Source organism: Procambarus clarkii, chromosome 92, assembly GCF_040958095.1.
Source record: "Procambarus clarkii isolate CNS0578487 chromosome 92, FALCON_Pclarkii_2.0, whole genome shotgun sequence".
Taxonomy (NCBI): Eukaryota; Metazoa; Arthropoda; class Malacostraca; order Decapoda; family Cambaridae; genus Procambarus; species Procambarus clarkii.
In genome coordinates, this window is record NC_091241.1 from 14,416,722 (window position 1) to 14,437,415 (window position 20,694).

General features: G+C 36.6%; 1 protein-coding gene across 24 annotated transcripts in view; it reads left to right on the forward strand.

The window, feature by feature from the left end:
• The window catches only part of MESK2 (misexpression suppressor of KSR 2), a 233,823-nt gene that overhangs the window by 210,005 nt on the left and 3,124 nt on the right, over positions 1-20,694 (forward strand). For 10 of the 24 annotated variants that reach the window (XM_069318952.1, XM_069318940.1, XM_069318951.1 and 7 more), the window contains 5 exons: positions 659-813; positions 1,289-1,405; positions 2,730-2,814; positions 11,153-11,197; positions 15,044-15,093. In XM_069318952.1, coding sequence (XP_069175053.1) covers positions 659-813; positions 1,289-1,405; positions 2,730-2,814; positions 11,153-11,197; positions 15,044-15,093 — 452 coding nt within the window. Of the gene's footprint in view, positions 1-658; positions 814-1,288; positions 1,406-2,729; positions 2,815-11,152; positions 11,246-15,043; positions 15,135-20,694 lie in introns of all 24 variants that reach the window. The other 14 variants (XM_069318957.1, XM_045769753.2, XM_069318956.1 and 11 more) reach the window with 7 other exon arrangements.

Here is a 20,694-nt window from a genome sequence, read left to right on the forward strand (position 1 = left end):
TGTGACGACTTGTATTGAATTTTGTAACTAGCTCAAGATTATAACTTGCTTAGCTAAATGAATTGTGGGGTTCAGTCCCTGAGCCCATTATGTATCTCTGTAACCCTTTCCATTACCGCCCACAAGATGGGTATGGGGTGCATAATAAATGAACTAAACTAAACTTGCTGGCAAATGGAGAAGTTATGTTTATCTGGTGTCCAAAATTTGGACAGACAATAAGGAACAATTATATTTACCATACAATAGCAGGGATGAAGAAAAAGTGTACATGGTTTAAACCATAGCAACAAGAATCTGCCCCAAGCTCCTTGCTTGATACTGTATTCTTCTCTTGTTCATGGGTACCCTCTGGGTTGCACTAGTGCCATTTTAAAGTTAACCAAACACTTGCATTAATATAGTCCTTGCTTAAGAATTTCCATTAATGTCCATTTTATACAAATGATAATCCTTTGCAATAATTTTTTTTCTCCCTCTCTATTCAGAGGGTCAATGTGGCCAAAATACAATTTTTTTTTTTTTTTTCTCTCTGCCTGTCTAGGAAGCAAATTGTGAAGGAAAAATTCCAAAACCATTGTGTTCCCATGACATGTTATAAACAGGATGATTTTTATTGTTTCATGCTAATAAAAATGTTCCTGTAATTTTGTTTTAGGCAAGAGAGAGGAATGCAACCAGGACCTGGTAACTGTTTACCGGCAGCACTTTGAAAAGGCACTTAATGCCACCAACCTTGGCCTTCTTGTCGACTCCTACATTAGACGCACCGATCTTGGTATTGTACGAGAGCTTGACCCCAACAAAAAGAAGGTAAGGAAAAACTGAAGAGCATTAGTATCGGTTTACTGGTCTTAAAAATTATTTGACATAATAAGAATTAATATGATGGCATCAAACTAATATGATGACTGGTATCAAAGGGAATATTGTTGTTCAGTGTAAGGGTAGTCCTAGTAGAAAACATTTAATTTATTCATTTCACACCCTTCTCTAATATCTTAGTTCATGATCATAATAAGTGAATGTTTGAATATAGGATATATATATATATTCAGTACTGTACTGTATATAAATATATGGAAAGCTTACCTTACACGAGTGATTGGTATAACAGAAGTGCACTGAAATTCTTATTGTGTCTTTCAATTCCTTTTATATTATTACACAGTAGGACTGTTTTTATTTAAAGTTAAAATCCTGAAAAGGACAGTATTTGTCTGAAGGCTGCAGCTTAAGCTGTTTTTACTTTTTCTTGTACTGTATAACTAAAAGAAGCTTTTTCCAGGATGTTCGCATGATCCGGTGCCAGGTGCTGAATATTACTGCCAACCATTCTCCTCATATTGAGGACACAGTCACCTTCAATGGTAGACTTGATCCTACGCTGTCCACATGGATGAAGGCAAGTTTGCTTATAAGGCTTGGTGTTTACATTAATATTTTTTAACAACTCCATTCATATAATTTTGGGTATAGTACTTTTCCCGTGGAGGGGCGGGTGGGATGGAGACTCCATACACAGCTTCAAATGTAGGTGACAGCCCAATATTCTTGGGAAATTGTACTCTGGTTGACTGAAGGTTGAGAGATTGGTCCAAGAACTTAGGGAGCCTGCTCGAGACGCTATGCATGTTAGAGGCAAACCCATTGGACATTTTAATAATTACAATAATTTATTTACGAGGTAACAACACTCAACCTTGGCAGTCACAATGTGAGGTACAGTATGCTAGTAAAGGCAATGTATGCACAGAATCTATGAAGCTAGATACTGTATTCTTAACTCTGCCAATTCATCAATCGGATATTGCAGCTTATAAAAAGGGATAAGAACAAGATATTGAGATTGTTTGAATGAAGATTAACTTGTGATGGCGTTAGTTTAGTCATATCGGTTCCATTATCATAGTTTGACGTATAAATTGTGGTATATAAAAATGTATGTTGCCAAACTAAGTTATTTTCAATGTTTTCTGGAAATATCATGCCTCTGCTACAGTCTCATTAATAAAGGGATTATAAATTTTGTCCAACTAGATGTGTCATGGGTCTCAAAGAACCATAATAAGACTCCATAACGTTTTCCAGCGGTCAGAAGTTATCACAAAAATGCATTTTCTGATGGCCATCTGGACTTTGGCCAATATCCAATTTCTCAATAATATCCCAGATTACCAACAACTCTCAAATTTCTTTGAAGTCTGTGCATTTGAAAATAAGTGGTTTGCTTTTAGGGGCAAAACCTAAATAAGTTTTAGGTTAGTTTTAGTTTTAGGTTAAGTTTAAAAAAGTCAACTGGAGTTCACATGTTTCGGCACTGATACTCTGTAGTTGATCGAAATACAGCATTTGTCGTCATTCTTCCAAAAAACCTAAATCTATAAGTGCCCAGATAATTTTTGTTCTTATTTTGCCAACCTCCTGTAATTAATTTAATATACAGTATATTGTATACAAGTAATAATTATATCTTGCCTAACCATTGTTTGCCACAAATACCTAAGCCTACATAATAGCTGCATGTAATTTAGTATAAAGACTTGACTTGTTCTAAAGTATAAAATGGAAATCTTTCTCATATGAAACGGGTCCCCAGCCCTGTACACTGTGAAATACAGTGCCAGTACTGTACAGTATAGGCCTAATGAAAACGTGTTTAAAATGCAGACCTTCACATTTCAAAATGGTTTAAGGTTCAGCTGAAATAAATCATTTTATCTCTTCAGATCCAGGATTGTGGATTAGTCATAGACGAAGCTCCAGGCAAGGTAGTTGAAGCCTTCCGTCTCTTCCTCCAAGGGCAGGGCTATGGTAAGTCAAACGAGGCTATTGTGTACATAACATATGGCATCATGTATTTTGTTATTGTGGATCATGGAGACATTAATTTATTTTTATTCAAAGGGAGAAATGTTTTGGCTTAAAAGGAACTATGCAAGCCGGAAAATAAAGAGACTTTAAATGGTATAAATCGGTAATTCTACAAATTGTATATCAAGGCTAAGCTTGACATGTTCTATGTTTACCTGTTGTTGACTACTGTTCCTAGTGGCTGTTGTACACAACAACACTACATAGCAAATGTTATATTTATGTAAAACTTAAAATTTTATTGTTTGTAAGAAACACGAACTTGAGTAGACTACATTAGTCGAGTAATTGTTGGTACAGTATTTAAAACTAAATGACGAACGCAAACTTGAGCACGTACTTGTCAGCTCAGCCTGACTATCCAACCTCAAATCTTAATCACTAATGTACTGGATTTAAATTGTTTTAGATTTCAAAATGTTGTGGGTGGGTGGGAGGGGGGGGGGGCAGTGTCTTGGTGCTCGGATGAAAGATCGTTTTAAAAGGCTCATGGCACATCCTGTTGCCCATTTTATTATTTTCCGGTAGTTATATTTTTAGAATTGGTTACACCAGTGTCTTATTAACATTAAGCTATTCAAAGATGCTATGTACATAAAGTTCAGAGAGGAAAACAATTTTATACTACTAAAACTTAAAGTACTAATTTTATCTTGTTTAACTAAAACTGAGGTGGTAGGTCTCTGCATGAAATTAATGATTAGTGACTGTTGAGCAAGGCTAAATTAACAGTTGAATTAACAATTGCTCAACAGTTGTTGAACCAGTAAATTTATTAACAAACATTGGGAGCATCTACTGCAATAGTTGCATATACTTGAAGGTAGCTTAAATTATTTGAATCCGTCTACATGAAGTTGTTCCCTCTGGGAAAGGAGGTTTCTGAAGAAGCATTGGATGCTAGAGTTAATAAGGATGGTCTTGCAGTATCTGATGAATGATGTTAGTCTGTACCATACATTGGTCACGTGCCAGTTTATAAGAGTCTTTCTTGTTTTGCATGGTTTGCACACCAGATGGGGATACCCAGGTATACTGATCATGGGGTCATGAGTATGGTTGGGTTCTTTCTTGCCTCCAGTTTAGAATCCCAGGTACGAATCCTGGGAAGGACAGAAATACTTGGGCACGTTTTCTTTCACCTGGTGCCTGTTTATCTAGCACAGTAAATAGGTACTGTACCCAAAAGTTGGCCAGCTGTTGACCAACAGTTGACCCACCCATCCTAAGGAAGGTCAGTAGTTCGAACTTGGTGGTGATCCTTGATACAAGCCCATCATATATTACATACCCAGGATGCCTGTACCCCGATAAAATGAATTACACTGTATTAAATATACAGATGTGAAAACAATAGAGTGCAATTAAAAAAAGTTCTCCTTTACTGCAGATTTGTTACTTTGCAGTAAAGGTTTGTTTGTGTGTCAGTTAGCCCCCCCCCCTTACCCTACCCCATATGGCCAAAAGTGTTTTATTACTACTGAAGACTTGGCATATACAGTGCCAGTCTAAAAAATATACTTGGTTATTACAAAGAATTTTATTGTTTAAAGTTTATTACAAAAAAGTTCGGTAGAATACTTATGTTGTGACAAACTGTAATGTACTGTGATTTTAAGCTCCGAGAAACTGAATGCAGCAAGAGCTCGCAACATTTACATTTCTCAATATGTGAAGGCTTGTATATGATGATGATGGCTACAGACTGTAACTGTATCAACTGCAGTCAGCAACAGGCTTGGAGGGTTTCAGTGGCTTTGTCACTTCTTTCCACCCCTGTTCATTATGTTCACAAACTAGAAAATGTATTTTTGAATTTTAGTTTTCTCAAGTCTAAACTAGTACCATTAGTCACTCCTCTGCCAGGCACTTGCTTTCCCAGTCATAATCACATTTCTTAAGTAACTGGCCCTTCTTAGCTATGGCAAGGAAGCTCGTCTTACTCATTTGGTGTGCCCATACTGCTCTTGCCACTCATGACTTGTCAACTACAATACTGTTTGTACTGTATCTCAAAGTTGGTTAACATGACCAAAACATTACCACAAATCTTTTGACCAATTGTATTATATCATGCTTAAGGGATCCCAATAAAAGCCACTGAACGTGGAAGTTGCTTATATCATTCGATCGTATAATATTTGGCAATTCCCACAATACAAGAAAATAATTGTATTTGGATTTTGAACTAGTAGGTTCAAAGTACACATTCCTACAAAAGCATAATGTTAAAAAAGATAAATTTACATAACTACATTATCTAAGCTTCCAAAGTAAGTAGTATTTAATTTATCAACATCACCTTTCAATTCATACTTTAGGGTGTTGGAAAAAGTTAATATGGTAATGATACTTTATTTAATTTTGAACACTGATAACCAAGCGACAGGCTCCGGTGTCTTATCATTCAAGTGAACTGGGTAATATGGTAACACACACTCCATAATTTGCACTAATAAACAAAATATTTGGGCCAAAGTGGGAATTGCCTTCAATGGCAACAGACATTGTTGTTGCTCAGATTAGCGACATATGTATGTACTGTGTACATATCGTATCTTGTGTGCTGAGTTCTGTGAAATTTATGTACAGTACTTGTCAAGAAATTTTGTCCATTGAAAGTGGAACAAGTGAAGCAGCCTAATCAGTTGTACCGTAATGTAGAGCGCATTTTATTTTTTAAAACTTCCTTCCCGAGGTGGGGAGGGGAAAGGAATTGGATGTTCTTAATGACACTATTGACCAGATTAACCTCAAAAGTATGTTCTAATCCCCCTATAGATTATTGCATATCCTGTTAGGCAAAAGAGCTCTTTTCTTTAAATATTGATTCTAGAGCCAATATTGTAAACCTCACCTGATTAGATATTGTATTAGACTTCAGCATCCTAAACATTACGGTTCAAATTCATAAATATCTCGTCAGTGGAAGAAAGGGTTGACGAGTGGTGAAGTGTAGAGAATTTTCAAAGTTGTGTGTAGCTCGATGTTATGAATGAATGGTCAGTTGGACAGTGAGGATGCATGATGTTGCCCAAAATTCTTCCAGTAATAAAGATGATAGCCCTCAAAATGCAGTAGTCATGGGTAGATCTAGTAAAACAATCATCATATGACAACATGTATTTAGCTTTTGTCAGTTAGAATACCAGCGATTCCTATACAGTACAGTTCCAAAAGCTCGGCAGTGTCTCCCAGCAGTCATGGGAGACTGCAAACTAACTTAGTCAGACTTGGTTCAGCTCCTGGTCTCTTGAGCTCAATTATCTAAGCCAACATAAAGATCTTCACAGTACTGTATACAATTTTGGTATTCATTTTACTTTTGCACACAGATTACTTTTGAATATACAGTACAGTATAGTACTGTATTTCATATGTAAAAAAAAAATTGTTTGGTCCTGGCATCCATCACAACATTCTGTAAATCTAAAATTTCCAAAAGAATATTGACCACTACACGACACTGTTGTGCAGTGATTATACTGTTTTCTCATTGTTGACCACACTACCTAGGCCAAAATAATAGATTTTTTTTCCATACTTCTGAATAGAAATGAATTTCATAATGGTAGCTGCACTCTGAGGGCTAATAATAATAATAATACTTTATAGTAATCATATTAATTATTAATTAACTTACTAATTCTAATTAATATTTAATATTAATACAATGCTAAACATAGGCTGTATTTTCATTAATCTGCATTGTAATTCCTTGTCAAAAAAACAAAAAATGGCCTCTGTATGCAGATTTTCTCAATTTCTTTGCAAGCAGTATATTCACCATGTGTTGTACACTCCCTTTGCTGAATATAGACCACTCAGCCACTCGGTTAGATGTCCGGCTCTCCCCTGGACATGGCCAATTTTCAGCAGGAATATTTTCAGGCTGCTCCTGCAAGTCATTAATGGGTGAAGGGAGCTGAAGAGTATTGGTGCTGTGGCACTAGTCTGAATTCTCGGCCCAGTCAAGGAACTGGGCCGAGCGTGATCACAATAGCATGATTTCATCACTATTGTGATTTGTGTGTAATGAAATAAGGGCGAAGAGGTAGAACGGCTTATTGACATAGCTCGAGTGCATGGGGGAATTGTGTAAAAACCTGGTTTGTGTCGTGTAGAGGCTGCAAGATCTAAGCAAGTCCAGTAGAACTTCTGGTTTCAACTCTTTGACCATGTCGTAGCTCACTCGATTAAGGCAGCATCTGGGAAGATCTCGGACATGGGTTCGAATCCTCGTCACGGCCCTTGTGGATCTGTCTAAAGCCTTTTTAAGGAAGAGAGAGATGCAGTCAACCCAACCATCTCTCCTGTAAAATCTCTGTGGCTCGATCATAGAAACTGAGTAAATTCAAGCATGAGTGTGTAGACACACTCATGCTTGTGCTTCAGTTATTTATCAGCCACTGTTGTCTTCAGTGCTGGTTTGTAGCGTTAGTAGTTTCCTCTTGAGTAAACCTTACTTTCTGAAATTCCTTGGTTTACTCCTGTACTGAGGGGATTAGTGCTGTTCTGAACTCTAAATATGGGCTCATTTGCTTGCCACATATCCATTCCTGCTATGCCCTGAAGTATGCAAAGTCTTGTGGTTCGGTATGCATCCTTTGGCCATGTTGGGCTTATGGTTATGGTTATTGCTAAAGGAAGCACTGTAGATTTAAGCTTGAAAATTATGTTTCCAGTGTAGATGAAGTTTTTCCAACTAGCCACTTTACTGTTGCTGTGTTTTCCTTTTTTCTCCCAACATACCCTGTCTGTATGGTAAGAGTTGTTGAAATATAATAGTTCCTAATTATTTTTTTCTCTCCTGTGCTGGTGGTGACATCTAGTGGCAGTCAAGTAGCCAAATGTACTTGGAGGAGGCGTTCTGTTTATTAGAGAGTATTTCGACTTCCAGGGCCGGAGTGAAAGTTATCGTACCTCCTTTTCCCCATTAATGGTCTGGTTGGGGTGGCTTAGATATTCTTGATGCCTTTAATAATAATAGGTCACTCATCAGGCAGAAATTGGGCTGTCCCAGGAAAAGTTGAGTTGGATAGTGGCTCATGGAACAACAGAAAATCTAGCTCTTAAAAACTTGATTTGCATACACAGGAATATTTTGAAGTGCCCAAGACATACTGTTGCTGATTTTAAAAATGTATATAAAAAAAAGAGGGGGGCATTGAATGAAATTAAATGCCTCTTTCGGGAAAAGGGCTTGTTGGCTCTGTTCCTAACCACACTGAAATAGCTCCACACACGTGTCACATTGGCCCTAGGAGTCTTTAATAGCTTACTAGAGACAAGAGCCAAAAACTTGGCACCTTCATAGAGACACAACGAGCAGGGAAACCATGATCATTCATTGAAGAAACTAACACCCAGAAAGGAAGTGAAGCAGAATTGACAACTGCATAGTTCACAGGAAGTAAACAATGGAGTAAGCAACTCTGCAGATGATTTGCCAGTAGTTAAACTCCCTTTGGGAATCGAGAGGAATCTGAGTGGGGCTCTTGGGACATGTTTGATACCATCAGCATTCAATACCATCCACCAAGAAGGCCATATCTACCTTGGCAGACATCTAGGAATAGATTAGAAGGAATTGACCTGCCTATTTTCTGGGAGATCTGAACGCTAAAAGTCAGAGCCTTCGATCATGGGAGAGAGAACCCGATAGGCTTTTACCTCAATCAGCTGCTGATCAGAAATGGAACAAATCTGGGCTTTAACTTTCATAATTACATCAGATAGGGTCAGTGGGAAGTGAGACAATACAGGAAAACAACACACCCTTCATAGAAAGTTGAAGTCTTTCAGATTTCAGGGTTAAGGAAACATCTAGTAGAAATACAAAACCAAATGAGGGAGGGAATTATCAGGGTAAAGTGCCAAGCCATTATGACTAGCATGGGGAAGGGGGCAGGATAAGGGTTTGGGATGCAATGGGGGGGGGAGGAAGAATGGTGCCCAACCACTTGGACGGTCAGGAATTGAACACCGACCTGCATGAAGCAAGACCGTCACTCTACCGTCCAGCCCAAGAACCAAGCGAGTGGATAAATACTTGCCAAATATATGAATGAACACATCTGAAATTTCAAGCCTGATACTGCTCCCCTCCACCCCCCACTCTTGACATCGATCAAGTAGAGAACACTGCTAATGAAATTAATGCATCTTCAGCTTCACAAGGGTTTGACTGAACAACAAAATGCTGTTGTGAGGACTTGATGAGTTTGAAGGTTTATGCAAATTAAAAAAATATAACAAATGTGATGATTTGATAAGGAAAATTCAAACAGGTCACAAGAAGCCAAGGAAGCTTGGAAAACAAACAAATATACAGTAAACCTGATCAGGTCTTGGTTGACAAAATAACCTATAAAAATATTTAGTGGTGAACAATAATTTAAGAAATATTTGAATAGCTGTTCAGAATAAACACGGTTGGAAATATAAACTTCTATCCTAACTCTAAACATTAGATTACTAACCTGGTGGAAGACATTATTAAAACAGTTCTTGATTTTTCCTTCTGTGTTGATAAATGAATCTTTAAGTTATAAACATTGTCCCATTATTACATGGTCTCCTCTAGTTTGGTGCCTTCTTTCGATAATTACTTACTTATCTCATTACAGATTTCAACCTAAATATTTATTGTTTACTATATTAATAGATTACTTACTTAGTAATACATTAAATACTTGATGACATTTTGCCTAGTAGTGTTTAGGGATTGTTGAGAGGAAGTTCAACGAGAAAACTAGTGTATTTTTCAGTGGTCTCGTGTGCAGAGTAGCTCGCTGCCCTTTAGTAGAGCAGGTGCTGTGATGTAACTTGAATCTTTACAACCATCAAATGGAAATTTTAAGAGCTTGGTAATTTGAAGCTATTTATTAAAAATCTTTCTGCTAAAATTGGCTAGAAATGGAGAATCTTCACTTGACATTTCCTAATAAATTCACTTGCAGAGTCTTTTATCAAGGTTGGCCAGTGTAGCCCTGTGCTTTTTGTAGCAGGCGGTGTCCTTATTTGCTTCGGTGTTGGTATAAAATCTTTAAATATTTCCTATTGTAATTTTTTTTTTTTTTAATATACATTATAGTTACACCATAAGTATTGAATTGCACCTTATTTAATGCCTGTAAGAATATTGTCACAGGGTTTGTACGTATTTAATTTCACATTGATGGAACTACCATACTTGGCTATAAATGTCCTTTGAACACTTGTTGGATCACACAATGGAAAACCAAAAAGGTAATAAAAATTACAAACTTTATACAAATGGCAATAATTTTTATCTGCAAAATTCGCCGATTAAATAAAAAGAATAAATGAAGCTACAGTACTTTGACATGCATTTACAGTAATACCAAATTCTAGATTTCTGGATTGTAATGGTTTAAATTAGACCAGGCTATTGAAACTGTACTGGAAGGCCTAGTGGTTGGCAATGGTATTCACTTGGGTATGGCATAACCTCAGTTATCCAGATACATGACTGAAAATCCAGCTACAATAACCAAATACAGTACAGTAATAAATGGATGTAATTATATTCAGCATTATTTGGCATTTATTTTGAAACATATTAAAAATACCTGTAATGGTATTTTAAAAGAAATGCAGTATGTATTGTACATATAAAACATTAATGACATTTGTTGATATAATTAAGTAACCTCTACTGCAAATCACAACACTACTTTATTGATAATGTGGATTAACCCCCATTAATTGGACATGCTCTGGCTAATGTGGGTAGAGAACCAGGAATTTCTATGTCTGGATATTTTGAGTAATGGGGATCTGGATAATGGGGGGGGGTTTCCACTGTATTGAACACAGTATAGTATGAAAGTTGATTTAATGAAACATAAAATAGTATTTTTTTTTTAATGAGGGATTATAACATTGCTTAGCCCCTGCACTGCGCACCTACTTCATGTGACAACTTCATGGGGGCAGATGTTGAGGAATTATCATTAACTGAAAATTTAACACCACTCGTAGTGCCTTAAATTGCTATGCACAGTGCAGTGGCTACTGTGATCAAAGGTTCAAAGAGAGGGGGATGGAAATTACTGTACAAGAGTAATTAATTAGTTAGATACTGTGTGTATAATTTTTGTTTATAGAATGGAGTTATACACAGAATTTGATAATCTCTTCAGGAGTATTTGGTTAGAAAAAAAATTAGTTCAATAGTTTACATTATTACAGCATTTTTTTTAACAATTATAAAGTCCCATAATGGTAAACAAAGCTTTCCCTCGACCTCAAGCGGTGAGTGGGTCCCGGCGATCCTCAGCTGTGTCGATTGGAGAAGGTAAATCGTGTTGAACGCATCACCCATCATCAAAAAAACAAGCTTTGTGTAAGTTTAAGTTTATTTCTGGCAGCATATGAACTAACCATACTTGTCATGCTGCCACATTCAGAATTGTTAACTCAGCCGTTTGGTACATGGTTTATACCCCCCCCCCCTCCTCCCCTATCCCTCCAGTGGAGTGTCTTGGGCATTTGTTTTTTAGCATTTGTTATTTTTTTCAGTTGGAACTCTGACACGTGAAGCTTTGTTGCCAGTTGTTGAACATTCAACAGATCAAAATTTAATATGCTGCTCTATAACCTGTAAAAAAGAAAAGTTTTGAGAATTAGGGAATTCTATTTATATTCCTGAAGTACATGCTATTTCAGTAGTAAAGGAAAAACAAATTATAGCATGGTTTAAAGATCTCAAACCAATTCAAACTGGCAGTTGAGCTTGGTCTTTTCCTTAGCACCCAGGAATTGATGAGAGGTTGGGTTTCATTTTCTGTTGCTCCTTGGTAATCTTGTGTTCATTATCACTTATCTTTTATCTTGGCCTCTCCATTCCCCCCCCCCCCCCCCCCCAATCATTCAGGATTATTATTTTTTTGATGTTGACTAATTTCTGGCAAATTGCACTTCATCGACTCATCATGACCATTTAAAGCTTAGTGTAACATCTTAGCCATTGCACACATAGCTAGTGAACTATTGCTCGGCACTAAATTACAGCAGAGCTTGTTGGGGGCACTAATACTGTGCTTGACATAGAAGTGAAGAGCACAGAATTTGCTTGACTTAATTATATCTTGCTTGACTTAACAGGATACAAGGTAATAATTTATCTTTGCATGGTGGGGAATCATTACTATTATTACACTGCTTGAATGCTGCCTGGTATATTTACATTATCGATGAAGTTGCATAACATTTCATAGTTAAATTATATTCTAGCTATTATGTTTTGCTTGGAAAATAGTGCAGTGGTCAATGAGAGAAATTTTAACAAGTTTTAAACTTGATGGAATACTTGCAGGATTGGCTATATTGTTTTTATTTATAAATTTGCTAATTAGATAGTCTTGTTAGCTCATTATTTTATATTTTAGAGAGCATGTGCTGGTCAGTTGAATGGATATGGATACATAAATTTAATGGTTTATCCACAGCTCGGTATTCCTCTGGATTATTATGTATTTTCTTTCCATTCTATAAAATGGGGAATGCAATTGGATGACGGGAAATCTCAAAATAACCAATTTTCTTGCCTTACTTATTTGTCTCTTCCAATTTCTATTACATGACTTCATAATGGTTCAGGATGGACCGGAATGTTGTCCTTTCTTCGTTTTCTGATGTGAGAGTTTGATCATCAAGGCACTTAAAAATTTGATCAAAAGTGTTAAGTTGAGTAATTTATTTACTAGGGAAACAAATTTTCACACTTATATTTTATGCTTAAAATGACTGTTGTGCATATTTAGTTATGGAGAAGTTGGTTGAAGTAGATGGAATTACACTTTCATATCCACCTAGAAAACTAAAAATGTTAGCAGACATTGATTCTTGGTGGTACTTCTGTCTGGAATAAACTGTTGTTGGTCTCAAAAATGGCCTCCATCTCCACATTGCCCATTTGCTTAAAAAAAAAATTATATTTACCCCATTATGCAATTCTTCCTTTTCAGTTTACCTACTTTTCTACTCGGTTTTGTAGTACAGGAGAGTGGCATTGTTCCACCTACGTGTAAACCAACATGGGAATATTTTTAGCGGACATTTGAGGTGCCTCTGTGAGACATTACCATAGAAAGCATGGAAAGATTTAGTGCCTCATCCATCGGGTTTAAAGGGAGCGCGTGAGAAAGACGTCCATTCCGTTTACATTAAGAAATTAATGTAAAGTTAATGCATAGACACTTTACATTAATTTTGCATACCGATTTTAAATTATTCTTTGCAACTGCAGTCACACATGTTAGATTATATATTGTTCTAAGTCACAAAGGAATTTCTTTGCAATAGTTTGAGGAATATGTGTAAAGTTACAAAAAAAAAAAAAAAAAATTAATAATAATCTGAAGAATGCCTTACTCCAATGACTTGTTTACAAATAATTACAATGGCAGCATTTACACTACTTCATATTTTAATTTAACTATTAGGTGTACTGTAATGATGCTCAGCTGTAGTTCATTGTCTGAGAATGTGTGCATTTAGGTGTGAAATAAAGCACAGTAATGTGTAGCTGTACAATCAGCTATCAATCTGTACATCAGATTGAGCAATGCCTTGGGTACAGCTGTTGTTAATACAGTAATTATATCTCGCTCACTTTTCCTGACACTAATGTACATTCTGGACTGATACAGTCCAGCAGCCATGGTATAAAAATTCTTGTATATATAATTGGTTTTTAATATTAAAATGAATCGATTCTTTTTATTGGCAAAGTAGGTTTAAACTCGCAAAGGAATAAATCCTTGATACAAAGTAATTTTTTATAAATTTTGCAGGTAAAATATTTTAATATAGCTGACATTAATTTTTAGTGCAATTTTTCACCAGAGTTGCTAACCCTGACGACAGTAGTACATTTCAAAGTGAATTACATTGTATAGTGTGACAATATCAGACCACGGAGGAAGAATTGAAACAGGAATTTCCTTAAGTACATTCGTACACATCTTCAGAAGGAATGAATGAAGATGAAGTTTCAGAAGGAATGATCATTCATTCCTTCTGAAGATGTATTAATATGAGAGAGTACTTAAGGAAATTCCCGTTTCAATTCTTCCTCCGTGGTCTGACATTGTAACATTTTTCATCAAGTGTTAATTTTCGGGATTTACACACTTTGTATACAGTATGTGTAGGCTGTTATCAATTTGCGCATAAAAAATTATTTGCATATTAAGTTCACAGGCTTAATTTAGTACAACAGTAACTTGCTTTATTATTTACAGCAAAGACATTGAAATTGTATTCATTAACTTCAGCCTCTTTTAAGTTAGTATTGAATGTGATGGTTTGAGTGTGTGTGTGTTTACTATTTCTGTCTGCAGGATCGAGCTATTAGCACTTGGACCCCACCTTTCTAATGTTGGTTAAAGAATTTGGGACAGGACGAGGTGAAGGAATGGTGTCCAACCACTTGGACGATCGGGGATTGAACGTCAACCTGCATGAAGTGAGACCGTTTTGTTACCGTCCAGCCCAAGTGGTTGGGCCCAAGTGTGTGTGTGTGATTTGTTAGGGACTTGCTGCAGGATGACACTATCGTGTGCATAACTTGGATATTAATAATGCCTTTCCCACTGGTAGGATTTTACATTTTGCATCTATCGGCTCTGCCTAGGAATTAAAGCTTGGTTCTTTTGGAGAGGCTGACTTCTAACTTTGACCAATGGAATGTGTAAATTATACAATGCTAATCTTTCTAGCTTGCTAAAAGTTTAATATGCAAGAATAGCCTTTACTATTAACTAATGTACAGTATTTCTTCCTAATTGGTAAGATTTGCATAAGGTTAAAATACAAGTTTTCAAGTAGATATTTAAGCAACACCTCTTGGTTATCAGATAGTATTATACAAGACTGGACTCTGATATGCAAGGTAGAATTTGAACGGGTCTTGACAAAAAGTCTTTGTGGTGTGAATGTTGCTTCCTTGTCACCTGCAACCACACGGCAAAATGTTCGCAATTCTGCCTAAATTTCATAGGAAGAACAAAGGAAATACTTGGTAGTCATACATGAGCAACAGGACACACAGAAACTGTAACTAGTGAACCGTAAAAAAAAAAAGTGTTGTCACTAGGTAAAGTTCTGCAATGTTGACAACCCTTTACTTCTTCCACAGTAGTGCCTCAGTGGGCGACTGGGGCCCTCCGATCTTGCTATCGACAAAGAGTATGCACTTCTTTGTAAAAGATATTATTTTAAATGTTTAGGTATTGAGCTTCTTTTTTAAATTTCCTGTTTTTCATTGTTCAGATTTAAGTGTTTGAAAATAATGCTTCAGTTCGTGCTCCCCCTCGTTATATTTTGTGATAAATGTGAACTATGGCTTCCACAGCCACCTTCAAGTGTTTGCTTTATTATAGTAGCCATTGGTCATTTCACTTCTTATAGTATGTGTTTTATTGCCACCTCTCAGCTTCCCTGACTTTGATCTCTCTTGAATATATTTATCATTTATATTTGTTCCCTTTTGATTCTGTTAATTTCTCTGCTGTGTTCTCACTTTTCCTTTCCTGTTCTCCACATCTGTCTAGTTCTACAGCTGTAGTAATGCTATGTGGCAAGTGATAAGAATCAATACAGTAATAGGCTAGTTATTCTTACACATCTTGTGTAGTAAGATCATAGGTGAGAGTTTCCCACTTTTCTATTCTTATTATTAAAGCCATTGCCCTTATGACCAGTTAAATGAAAGGCAAAAATTAGATGTTTTAGTAATGTCATTAGCACTTGTAATGAGGTTATTGATACCAGCAGTGATGCTAGACGTTCAGTTGCCAGATGTGTTCTCGAAGCAATGCGCATTATGCTGTGGGTGTTACCTTGTAGGTCTTCTTCCCGTTCTCCATCTTTGGGAATCTGCTGCTGCATGAGGAACATCTTTGTGAACAAATATTGGAGTTCTGGTTTTCAAATTTGTTTGCATGCACAGTAATAGAGCTTAGGCAAGCATGCTGCCAGAAATCTTTGGATTGAATAAATTAGTGATAATAGAATGGCAGAAAATTATGTAATTTGTGGTTCTTATTCAATGACTGGTGCCACTTTATAACCTTGTAAAACTGTGTGCATGTAAAATTTTATCAGTGTTTAGATTGTTTAGATTATCCAATAGAATTATCCAATAGAATGTTTAGAAGTATCCAATAGAATTATCAACTAATACTGTATTTGATTATACAGTAGTAACTTGTCAGCATTCAGTTTTGATCATGCAATGGAAGGGTACATCCATTTATATTAGTGTAAGATGTGTGTGCTTGTTAATACTGTGTAAACCTATTGTAAATACACACACACATGCTGACAAACACTAACACAGCAACAATTCCATTTGTCATGGCAGTAGGTCTTTGGATTTGACAGCTAGTCTTGTTAATAAGATAATATTACCAATATTTTAAAGTAAATTTAAAGAATTTGTATTATAACACAGTTAGTCAAAACAATATTAAAGACTCCAAACTTGATAGCCATGATATAACGACTGGTAAAAAACATAATTAAAGCAAATGGAATCTTGACATTATTGTGGCATTCAGGACACACTTTTCTGCATCTTTATCAATTTACAAAGGCGTGCATAAATAAACTTGTCCTTGGAGCAAATTTTATTGCTATAGGTTATTTAAATATGCATCTTGCTAAACCTATTTTGCTAAATGTCTTTATTTATGATATTGCAGTACAGTAATAAAACATGTGGGGAAATAACTTGCATTAAAGAATTGGGTCCAGCTTTTTGGATCACCCAAACTACTGTCATTTTGCACCAAACATAGTACTGTACTGTACTTAAAATCTTGCCATAACATGCCTTATAACAAAATATTTGTTGGTTCTTGACAATGCTGTTGGATGAACAGGGCCTTGTGTATACTTGGCATTGTCTGTATTGCTTAACCATTTAATTGTGTTCAGTGCAAAGGGGATCAATTGATAAATCTTTGAGGTAAATGCAGTGGAGTAAAATTTAATTTGTATGGCATTGCGGAATGTAATGTCAATATTTGATGGTGCAACAACACGCAGCCCGTTTTCCGACATATTGATACAGTACATTCTTATGCAAGCTTATTTTCTTGTGTATAGGTGCAAACAAAATCACGGTTTTATATACTGTACTGTATAAACTTTGATGCATACATATAAATTGTGTAATGTACTGGCACCTGGTACATTCTGGAGAGTGCATGACCATGTCAAAAAATTGTTTGTCAACCTAGGTTCATTTCAGCTGTGCATGTTAAATTTGCTAATAGCTAATGAATCATATTTTACTTTAGCATAATGCCAAATTGTTACAACATTGGCCATTGTTTTATCATTTTTCTCAAGCCAATATTATTATAATTGTTTTTCTTTGGGGATGGGGGTGTTCACGTGAACTCAAACATGGGCTTACAATAAATACATATTCATACATACACACATGATCCTGCTGAGCTTTTATGATAGCCAGGATTATGACGGAAGGCCTGGTCAGAGACCGGGCCGCGTTGATCCCTTGAATCTACACAAGGTAAGTAGCCACAGAAACCTTATAGGAAAGAGGGTTGGGTTGACTGCATCTATCTGCACCTAAAGGTTTTTGACAAGTTCCCTACGCAAAACTGTTCTGGGAGTTAGAACATGGAACAACGAGACTTCTGTTATGGATGGAAAAACTTTACAGAAAAATGAGTAGAAACTAGAGGCAATGTATCTAACTGAAGAAAAATTACTAGCAAGAGTACCACAAGGCTCATTACCAGCACCAGTAAAATGATCTACCAGAGGGGATACAAAATTATATGAATGTTTGCTAATGCTTAGCTATTAAGGAAAATACAACTTCAGCAACTGTCATGCCCTTCATGATGACCTGGACAAAATAATTTTGGAAAGGGGCTAATGTGGAACCAGTATATAAGAGGACGACTCCAATTTTAACACTTTCGCTGCCTGATGCCACATATTCCGTCATGGAAATGAAAATTCAGAGTGCCTGATAACTGCAAACGGTGTCATTACATTAAAAAATTTGCAGAAATTCCATTTAATGTCCAAATATAATGGACCTTGTTTTAAAATGTGCACCAACTTCTGCCCATTCTCTGTATACCCCACGTGGCATCCCAACCCCACCGTGTGGGCACCCACCCACGCTGGAGGCTCAGCTGTTCTCGTGATCTCGCTCGTGACAGCTGCGGCTTTCCCCTCGAGTCAAAGTTTTCCCATTCAATTTATTTATCTCGGGTATTATAAATTAATACCCGAGATTCTTGTTATCAGCTTTATAAACACTGCAAATAGACTTCCAGGATGGATACTGATTAAGAACAGAGCCAATCCATGATGAAAGCAGTGACAAACACAGTTGAGGGACAAGTTATTCGAGTGTTCGTTGAAGGTATAGAAAAGGTAAACTTACTGTATGTTCTTATATGCAAATATATCTTTACAGCATTCTATTGCGAACAATTTTATATGAAGTTGAACGATGTAGCATGAAAATTGAGGTGAGAAAAGTGGAAAAAAAAAAAAAAAAAAAAAAAAAAAAAAAAGAGTACAAACATTTGAATGCCGGTGTTGTGTGAGGATGGGTGCTCGCTCACAGGTAATGCTCGGCCGATTTTCAGGTTTGCTCTGGATGGTGTGCTGGGCCTTTCGACCTTGTATGCATATATCTCTTGAGAGTATTCTATTTAGAACAATTTGATACCAAAATGAACAGCTTAGCACGAAGATTGTGGGAAAAGTGAAAAGCGTATAAGCATTTTAGTGTGGGTGAGCGCTCATGTGTAACTCTCGGCCAATTTTCAGGTTTGATGAGAGTGGCTTGCCGGGTCTTTTGACCTTAAAAGCTTATGCAGGTATTCTCTTGGATAATTTTATTTTACTATTTGATACCAAAACGAACAACATTGCATTGAAAATTGAGGTGGGGAAAAGTGAGAGAGTCTACACATTTTAGTGCAGGTGCGAGCTCACTGTAAATGCTTGGCCAACCTTGGGGTGTGTGGCAGGTCACCTGCTGGCCCAGCGGAAGTGTTAAACTACTGATCGGTAAGATATTAGACCTTAAAATAAGGCTCATATAATGCCTGGATCATTTGAATTGTTTGAAAGCATAAGTGTGGATTCAGCAAAGAAAAATTCTGCATGACCAACTTTGTTCTATGACAGTGAATACGATCAAATGGGAGAGGGGGAGCTGGGCAAATTGCATTTTCCTACATTGCCAGAAAGCTTTTGACACTTCCACGCAAGCTACATTTCTAGGTAAACTTGAAAAATGGGCTGGTGTCTTGAAGGATTTTAAAGTGGGTGAAGGAGTGTGCTTTTCAGGAAGAAGGTAGTCATAGAAGAGATATTAGATGGGAGACATAACGAAGGAAGTACAGTACCTCAAATTTAACACAAGCCCATTCATATCAATGTTTGGTGATAAGCTAATCAGATGAGATGAATTGGAACTGAAAAGGATTGCAATACATTGAAAGATAAACAATGCATAAAGACAGTCTGGTGAGATGGTAAGAGAAATATCTACTAGACTTTAACCCTGACAAGTGCAAGGTTGAGTGAGAATTGGAGCAAGATGACCTTAAATACAGTACAGAATGATGAAGGCAGTTTCTCACTTCTGAAAAAAGACAATGACTTGACAATACACACGATTTGATCTTATGCCAGTGCTACAAGGCAGAATGACGACTTGAATGAAACGAACTAGATGAGGAATTGAATAAATGTTGCTTAATGGAAAGATGTGTAAAGGTACCAGAAATCTGTGACAGGCAAAATCTGTGGTTGTGGAGAGTAAGCAATCACCAGAGGATCATATAAAGGGCATTGAGTGTAGCCTATGCTATTCAAGCAAATTTCAGAATTAGATTTAAATACATTGATGGAGAAATTAATCTGTTTATGCAATTTGTGATCAAAATTAGAATATGCAGCAATTATATGGTGCCTGTATCTCAAAACTAAATGAACTAATTAAAAAGGGTGCAAAAACATGCTAATAAGAAGTTCCCAGAACTTGAATATGATCTATAAGGAGAGGCTAGAATCATTAAATGTGCCTAGGCTGGAAGATAGGAAGGAAAAAAAATCACATGATCACTTTATACAAAATAGGAGCAAGAATTGACAAAATATAGGCAAGGAGAAATTTTTGTGATCTGAAACTTCAAGAGATCATAGATTGAAGCTATGGAAACAGATGCCCACAAAGATGTTAAACGTTCTCTTTCATGAACAGTTGGAAAAGATTGGAAAAAGTAGCAAGTGGTGGTGGATGCCAAAATATTCAGTACTGAAGTTTGAGCCTCATATGACAGATTATTGGGAAGGTGGGACACCACAAGTGTAGCTCTCACTCTGTAACTACACAGGTGATTACAGGTACCCAGCAATTGTACTACATGCAAAATAACAGGGATCAACAAAATTTATAAAAAATTACAAAAAACAGCAACTTCTAGAACAAAAGAACATGGTTACAAACACAAAAAACAAAGCTGTTGAAAAAACATCAGAAGGTTCAATTTTAACGGTATGCCAAGTGAAAAAGTAGTAAGAGGCCAAAACTGTTGGTAATTTCAAAGCGTTATGTGACGGTGCTGGGAAGACAGGACACCACGTGCGTAACTCTCATCCTTTAACTATCTACATTGTGATGATTTCGGGGCTCAATGTCCCAGCAGCCCAGTCCTCGACCAGGCCTCCTCCAACTACACTTGAGTAATTACACACACCTACTTCCCCTTTTCCTCTATACAC